Genomic DNA, 8,368 nt, shown 5'->3' on the forward strand with positions numbered 1-8,368 from the left:
ATGTTTAAATGTAGTTTTCAGAAGATGAGTTTGTTTTTTAAGTGTCATTTATATGTGATTCAGTAGTTTGAAGCAGTTTTGTTTGTTTTCTTCAAAAGTGACTCTTTCTGCACAAAGGTTTGTTTGTCTTATAGTTACTGATTTACTACCATACTTAATTACCACAACACACAGGTGTGTGTTTGTGTCATCAGTGTGTGTGTGTGTCATCAGTGTGTGTGTGTGTGTGTGTGTGTGTGTGTGTATGTGTGAAATGTCTAGATGAATATATTATGCTTGCTGTAATGTGGCCAAAGATTTACGAGGAAAGCTTCTGTACAGATCTCAGATCAGCTTCATATCTTCATCCAGTCAAATGGACGTATAGATCTGAATGTAAAGAACACGGGTCCAAAGGTCTCAAAGATAGAAAGAACTCTGAACTGAACTTGGACAAACACAGGAGGAGAAATCGTCATTATTTTAGTCTTTAAAGTGTTTCCATCACAGTGATACTTCACCCAAAAAAATGAAACTTCTATCAAAATGATCTCCCCCTGCAGGTTCTTTTGAATCTGTATACATTTCTTTGTTCGGAGGAACCAAGAGAAAGATATTTGGAAGAATGTTAGCAATTCTCAGTTCTGGGACATCATTGACTACCAAAGCAAAACATTTTTAGTTTTGTTCCACAAGATGAGATTCTTTGATTCATTTAGGAATGCAAACAGTTCTGGGCACATTTCACTGCCATTCATTTGTTCTACTATAGTAGTGAATGATGTTCCAGATGAAAATAATTCAGAATTTTTACAAATATCTTTCTCTGTGTTCAGAAGAACAAAAAAAAGTCTACAGATTTAAAACATCTGATGGTGAGCAAACGATGGGAGAATTTTCATTTTCTATCCCTTTCAATGTGTGCCAACAGTAGATTTGTTGTCTGTCCTGCAGCAGTGAAAGATTATAGACATGTCGGTCATTAGTTCACGTGGATATCTTTAGTAAGGACAAAGTCTGGAAGCTTGTTTTTAGCAGCAGATTTCATATGCAAACAAAGATCTTAAGGTTTGAATGAAGGTGAACGTCACAGACGTCAGTTCAGATACATGAGTGGTGTGGTGTGGATCGTTCCTCTCACAACTGAATGTCAGTATGGGTGGTGAGTATTCTTCTGTTCAAGTGTTAAATGGGTTTAAATAGGAAAGCCATGGATGAACAATTACTGAGTGATTCAGGGTTTCATCCGAATAACTGTGTGTTTTAATAAGACTATCAGAAGACCGTTAGAGAGGTGCACTTCTAGTCTCAACATGTGTTCTTTAAATAGTATTCCTATACCTCTACAATTGAGATCCTCACATCTCTGATATCACACTGATAACACATAAAAATGTAGAAATCACATTTATTATGAATCGCAATCTAAAAGAATCATAGAAGTCATATGTTGTAGTTACACACAAGAAGTGCTTTATTCTCATTTGTGAACTCTGACCATTGTCATGTACCACAACAAATGATTGTTCAAGTCAAAAGATTCTACTGATTCGGCATAAAAATAAATCTTCAGAATGTTATTGATTACTGTCATTTGGCTCCAAACTTCTGCACAGATTTGTTTGGTATGGAATGACCCAAAATACTTCAAAAGTAACACCTTTGAGAGAGGATGAATGAAAGATATGTGTCATCTAGACAAAAAGGAACTTCTGAAACACTTCAGCTGGATTGAGTGAGATAATGCAGAGATCAAACTGATCTCACATGTTTGAATAGTTGTGAGATAAAATATTTTTCTCTCCATTTTTTGTTATTTTACAGTTTACTATTGAGGATACACTATATTATTTGTATTATTATTTAATATGACATTTAATGTATAGGTGCCTTATATGACACTCAAGGACACCGTACAGTAAACAATCAGGTTAACAATAATCATCATTAATGACCATCAATACAAACTAAATACAAGCATAAAAATAATCACAAAAAAGCCTGCCTAAAGAAATACGTCTTAAGTGTTTTTCACTACTTCTTACATCCTGAGGAAATGAGTTCCACGGATAAGGAGCTGCATGACTAAAAGCTGGAAAACCCAAAGTAGTGCAAGATCGAGTGCTGAAGATGATCATCTTAAAGTGCGATCGGAGTGTAATTGTGAAGAAGTTCTGATAGATACGAAGGAGCCACATTATTGAGTGCTTTATAGACAAAGAGCAAAGCAATTTATTTATAAAGCACCATTGAAAACAACAGTTAGTTGACCAATGTGCTGCACAGCTTTTAAAGAGAGAGAAAAAACAAGAAAAGAAATAAATATTTCATTTTACACCAATACAATACAGCATTGAGACATCTAACCACACAGCTTATACATGATACAAATAAAATATCACTCAAAGGATTTTTCCGCGGACTTTTGAACCAACTGGACTTTTTGAAGAGGCTTTAGCGGCAGACCACAGTGAACAAAAAGCAATACAGGATGAGCCAACATCACTATGCTCTCTACTGAAAGAGCCGGACGAAGGCCATTATATCCCAGATGGGAATATACAGAAGGAACGCCACTAATAATGTGTGCTTCAAATGACAGGGTGCTGTCGAAGATGACATCTAACGTTTTTACCTGAGTGGAAACAGACACTGATAAGTCATCAAAGATCACGAAAGAACATTAAGACAGAGTGGTTTTCAAACCAACAGGCAGAATTTCGGTTTTATTTCTATTCACTTTAAGAACATTTGATGTAAACCAGTCTTTAATCTCAGTGACACAGTCTGACAGGATAGATGGAGGAAGATCAGAGGTGGGTTTGGCAGGCGGGTAAAGTTGCGTTTCATCAGAGTAACAATGACTGGAATTGAATACCAACCCTTCCAAACTTATTTAGAAAATAAATAATAAATAAAAGATAAAGTAAATGTGTGTGTGTTTGTGTTAGCTCGTATCAGACGTTACTCTGATGTGATGGCTCTACCAGACTCCTTCATTCAGAAGCAGATGTTGGACGCGTCGATGGCCGACACCTTTCTGGAGCATCTGTGTTTACTGGACATCGATCAGGAACCCATCACTGCGCGCAACACCAGCATCATCTGCACCATCGGTCAGTCTGTGCCTTCATGTGCTGTGTGTCTGTCCGTCTATCACTCACGTGATGTCATTTTCAGGCCCCGCCTCCAGATCGGTCTCAAAGCTGCAGGAGATGATCAGAGCTGGAATGGACATCGCCCGGCTGAACTTCTCTCACGGTTCTCATGAGGTGTGTTCAGTTTCTCGGCAGAAATATCTGAGACACCGATGAGACTTTCATCTCACGTGTGTTTTTGTGTTGTGTATGGCCAGGTGCTGTTTGTGTTATGTTTAACTGTGGAATAATGAATGCGTGTCTGTGTCAGTATCACGGAGAGACCATCCGTAACATCCGTGAGGCTGTGGAGACCTTGACCTCTGACCCTCTGTACTACAGACCTGTGGCCATCGCCCTGGACACTAAAGGACCAGAGATCCGCACAGGACTCGTTCACGGGGTACGGCTGTAAAGAAGTGTCATAAAGTACATGACGTTCAGTAAATGTGTTCACGGGAGACACGTATGAAGTGTGTGTGTGTGTGTCAGTGTGCAGACGCTGAGGTGACATTAGAGCGTGGAGCGTCAGTCCGGATCGTAACCACTGATTCACATCGTGATAAGACAGACGCATCTGTGATCTGGATGGATTACATCAGTCTGCCTCGTGTACTCAAGAGAGGAAGCAGAATTTATATAGATGACGGTCTGCTTGCCCTCAAAGTCCTTGACATAGGTAAAACACACACACACACACACACACCTGAGAATGTGAGTTAAACACACAACCGAACAAGGCTCGTTGTGTGTACAAGGTGATACGTGGGTGGAGACTCGTGTTGAGAACGGGGGGATTCTGGGCAGTCGTAAAGGTGTGAATCTGCCCGGGGCGGAGCTGGTGAACCTGCCGGCCGTGAGCGAGAGAGATCGTTCTGACCTGCAGCTGGGCGTGGAGCAGGGAGTGGACATCGTCTTCGCCTCCTTCATCCGCTCGGCCGATGACGTGCGGGCCGTGAGAGAGGCGCTGGGACCCAAAGGCAAAAATATCAAAGTCATCAGTAAAGTGGAGAGCAGAGAGGGCGTACAGAAGTGAGACGCACACACACACACACACACACACACACACACAGTCTGTGTAGAGAAGAGTGTTGATCTGTGATGTGTGTGTGTGTGTGACGGTTTCTCTGTAGCTTTGATGACATTCTGAAGGAGTCTGATGGTGTGATGGTCGCCCGGGGTGATCTGGGCATCGAGATCCCGGCAGAGAAAGTCTTCATCGCACAGAAGATGATGATCGGACGCTGTAATTCTGCAGGCAAACCTGTTATCTGTGCTACACAGGTGAGCCCATCACTTCTACACAACTCAATCTGATGTCCAAACACACAACTGTTGCACCTGCTGTCTCTGTGTGTGTGTCAGATGTTGGAGAGTATGATTCATCACCCGCGACCCACCCGTGCAGAGAGCAGTGATGTGGCAAACGCTGTGCTGGACGGAGCAGATTGTGTCATGTTGTCTGGAGAAACAGCTAAAGGACACTTCCCCGTTGAAGCCGTCGCTATGATGCACTCGGTGTGTGTGTGATCTTTGACGTGTCACTGTTTGTGTGCATCACATGAACTGTGTGTGTGTGTGTGTCAGATCTGTCGTGAGGCGGAGGCGGCCATCTTTCACCAGCGGCTGTTTGAAGAACTGCGACGTTTAACTCCTCTGAGTTCTGACCCGACAGAAGTCACAGCCATCGGAGCGGTCGAGTCTTCCTTAAAATGCTGCGCGGGAGCCATCATCGTCCTTACCACCACCGGCCGGTACACACACACACACACACAGTCATGATACACTTGTGGACTCTCACGCTCCTCTCATGTGTGTATGATTTGTTTCTCAGATCAGCTCATCTGCTATCTCGATATCGTCCTCGCTGTCCGATCATCGCAGTCACTCGCAACACTCAGGTTACCCGTCAATCACAGCTGCTCCGTGGTGTTTTCCCCGCCCTCTTCCTAGCTCCGCCCAATGCCGTCTGGGCTGATGATGTAGACAACCGAGTGACGTTTGCAATGGACATTGGTGCGCGGTAGTTCTGTCTTTCTTTATATCTGTGTGTGTGTTTTTATATATGTGTTTGTAAGTGTGTGTGGTTTACTATGTTTGTGTATGTGTATGTGTATGTGTTAATAATTGTGCATGTATTTATATCTGTGTGTGTGTGTGTGTATGTGTTTATATCTGTGTCTGTGTGTGTGTGTGTTTATATCTGTGTGTGTGTGTGTGTGTGTTTATATCTGTGTGTGTGTGTGTGTGTGTGTGTGTGTGTGTGTTAATATCTGTGTGTGTATGTGTATGTGTTAATAATTGTGCATGTATTTATATCTGTGTGTGTGTGTGTGTGTGTGTGTGTTTATATCTGTGTGTGTGTGTGTGTGTTTATATCTGTGTGTGTGTGTGTGTGTGTGTGTGTGTGTGTGCGTGTGTGTGTGTGTATGTGTATGTGTTAATAATTGTGTATGTGTTTATATCTGTGTGTGTGTATATGTGTTTATATCTGTGTGTGTGTGTGTGTGTGTGTGTGTGTTCATATCTGTGTGTGTATGTGAATGTGTTAATAATTGTGCATGTATTTATATCTGTGTGTGTGTATGTGTTTATATCTGTGTGTGTGTGTGTTTATATCTGTGTGTGTGTGTATATGTGTATGTGTTAATAATTGTGCATGTATTTATATCTGTGTGTGTGTGTATGTGTTTATATCTGTGTGTGTGTGTGTGTGTGTTTATATCTGTGTGTGTGTGTGTGTGTGTGTGCGTGTGTGTGTGTATGTGTATGTGTTAATAATTGTGTATGTGTTTATATCTCTGTGTGTGTATATGTGTTTATATCTGTGTGTGTGTGTGTGTGTGTGTGTTCATATCTGTGTGTGTATGTGAATGTGTTAATAATTGTGCATGTATTTATATCTGTGTGTGTGTATGTGTTTATATCTGTGTGTGTGTGTGTGTTTATATCTGTGTGTGTGTATGTGTTTATATCTGTGTGTGTGTGTGTGTGTGTGTGTGCGTGTGTGTGTGTGTGTGTATGTGTTTATATCTGTGTGTGTGTGTGTGTGTTTATATCCGTGTGTGTGTGTTTATATATGTGTGTGTGTGTGTGTGTGTGTGTGTGTGTATGTGTTTATATCTGTGTGTGTGTGTGTTTATATCTGTGTGTGTGTGTGTGTGTGTGTGTATGTGTTTATATCTGTGTGTGTGTGTGTGTGTGTGTGTGTGTTTATATCTGTGTGTGTGTGTGTTTATATCTGTGTGTGTTTATATCCGTGTGTGTGTGTTTATATATGTGTGTGTGTGTGTGTGTGTGTGTGTGTATGTGTTTATATCTGTGTGTGTGTGTGTTTATATCTGTGTGTGTGTGTGTGTGTGTGTATGTGTTTATATCTGTGTGTGTGTGTGTGTGTGTGTGTGTATGTGTTTATATCTGTGTGTGTGTGTGTTTATATCTGTGTGTGTGTGTGTGTGTGTGTGTGTATGTGTTTATATCTGTGTGTGTGTGTGTGTGTGTGTGTATGTGTTTATATCTGTGTGTGTGTGTGTGTGTTTATATCTTTGTGTGTGTGTGTGTGTGTCTGTTTATATCTGTGTGTGTGTGTGTGTGTGTGTGTGTGTGTGTGTGTGTGTGTGTGTGTGTGTGTGTGTGTGTTTATATCTGTGTGTGTGTGTGTGTGTGTGTGTGTGTATGTGTTTATATCTGTGTGTGTGTATGTGAGTGTGTGTGTGTGTGTTTATATCTGTGTGTGTGTATGTGTTTATATCTGTGTGTGTGTGTGTGTGTGTGTGTGTGTGTGTTTATATGTGTGTGTGTGTGTGTGTGTGTGTGTGTTTATATGTGTGTGTGTGTGTGTGTGTGTGTGTGTGTGTGTGTGTGTGTGTGTGTTTATATCTGTGTGTGTGTGTGTGTGTTTATATCTCTGTGTGTGTGTGTGTGTGTGTGTGTGTGTGTGTGTGTTTATATCTGTGTGTGTGTGTGTGTGTGTGTGTGTTTATATCTGTGTGAGTGTGTGTGTTTATATCTGTGTGTGTGTGTGTGTGTGTGTATGTGTTTATATCTGTGTGTGTTTATATCTGTGTGTGTGTGTGTGTTTATATCTGTGTGTGTGTGTGTGTGTTTGTGTGTGTGCGTGCGTGCGTGCGCGCGCGTGCGTGTGCGTGTTTGTGTGTGTGTTTGTGTGTGTGTGTGTGTTTATATCTGTGTGTGTGTGTGTGTTTATATCTGTGTGTGTGTATGTGTGTTTATCTGTGTGTGTTGATAAAGCAATAATCCATGTGAAGCAGTGGGTTACAGAACATTTTATAACAGCTAAGGGCGTTACGATGTGAAGTGGAGTGCCTAAAACCTCCTTAGTTATAAAATGCACTGTAACCCACTGCTTCACAGTGATTATTGCTTTCATAAAACGGTGACATATATAAATAGGAAGGTTTCATATAAAAAAGTAAAAAAAATGATTTTTAGGCTGTTATGCGGTCAGCTATTATATATCTGGGTATTTTATAACTGCTCAGAACTCTGCTCAGCCAATCAGAATCAAGGACCAGAACTGAGCGTTTTATAATGTGTGTCATGTGTGTGTGCAGGTAAAGCGCGGGCCTTCTTTAAGGCGGGTGATATGGTGATAGTGGTGACCGGATGGAGTCCCGGATCAGGACATACAAACATCATGAGGGCGGTCACAGTGCCCTGAAGCCCAGAGTCAATGATATGAGTTTAGTCCGAGCGCTCACATGCTGTTTGTGTGGTGTTGAGTTGTGTTTTTGGTGAACTTCAGCGTGTGATATCTGATACAATTAAATGAAAACAGTGAAATACAGTATGTGTTGTCTGTTATTCTATACTGACTCATCTAAAGTATCCCAACAGCCCATGTGGTGTTAGTGTCACGTTAGATCAAGTGTTTGTGATTACAGCTCCTCACAGATCTGAGATGTTCATGTCTTCATCAAAGATCACAACACTTCATTATTAAGGAACATAAACATCAAATGATTATAGATATAAGGCTACTCATGATTTGCTGTGATCGCGTGTTTCTGTGTTCACGCCCACGGATCTGACTCTAAACACCGAGGATTTGTCCTTGTTCAGACCATTTTTAAGACCCCGCGGTCGTGCCGCGTCAAGAAAGTGCACTAGTCCACTAGGGGTCAATCCACACACTGAAAGTGTGCCGGTGTCGAAGAAGAATGATACAAAACCAACACGCTGAAACCCAGAACAGTAGCTTGAAACATATCATTCTCCGTGTTGTTTGGTTG

General features: G+C 41.4%; 1 protein-coding gene across 3 annotated transcripts; it reads left to right on the forward strand.

Moving 5' to 3' along the window:
- Positions 1–1,002: 1,002 nt before the first annotated feature.
- pklr (pyruvate kinase L/R) lies at positions 1,003–7,923 on the forward strand. Of its 3 annotated transcripts, XM_056762197.1 has the most exons (11): positions 1,003–1,141; positions 2,931–3,095; positions 3,160–3,251; positions 3,388–3,519; positions 3,609–3,795; positions 3,875–4,148; positions 4,250–4,400; positions 4,482–4,634; positions 4,704–4,870; positions 4,951–5,132; positions 7,691–7,923. In XM_056762197.1, the coding sequence occupies exons 1-11, from the start codon at positions 1,135–1,137 to the stop codon at positions 7,795–7,797; spliced, it is 1,617 nt and encodes a 538-aa protein (XP_056618175.1). In that variant the 5' UTR covers positions 1,003–1,134; the 3' UTR covers positions 7,798–7,923. The 3 variants fall into 3 exon arrangements, with proteins under 3 accessions (XP_056618175.1, XP_056618176.1, XP_056618177.1); XM_056762198.1 differs by lacking the exon at positions 4,482–4,634; XM_056762199.1 differs by lacking the exon at positions 1,003–1,141 and having other exon boundaries at positions 2,953–3,251; positions 3,335–3,519.
- The last annotated feature ends 445 nt before the right edge of the window (positions 7,924–8,368 follow it).

This window comes from Triplophysa dalaica, chromosome 12, assembly GCF_015846415.1.
Source record: "Triplophysa dalaica isolate WHDGS20190420 chromosome 12, ASM1584641v1, whole genome shotgun sequence".
NCBI lineage: Eukaryota > Metazoa > Chordata > Actinopteri > Cypriniformes > Nemacheilidae > Triplophysa > Triplophysa dalaica.

Excerpts from the sequence above, each read along its gene's own strand:
- pklr (XM_056762197.1), top strand. Across the intron at positions 4,401-4,481 it reads CTGTTATCTGTGCTACACAG|ATGTTGGAGAGTATGATTCA; the intron begins GTGAGCCCATCA and ends TGTGTGTGTCAG. Across the intron at positions 4,635-4,703 it reads CCGTCGCTATGATGCACTCG|ATCTGTCGTGAGGCGGAGGC; the intron begins GTGTGTGTGTGA and ends TGTGTGTGTCAG.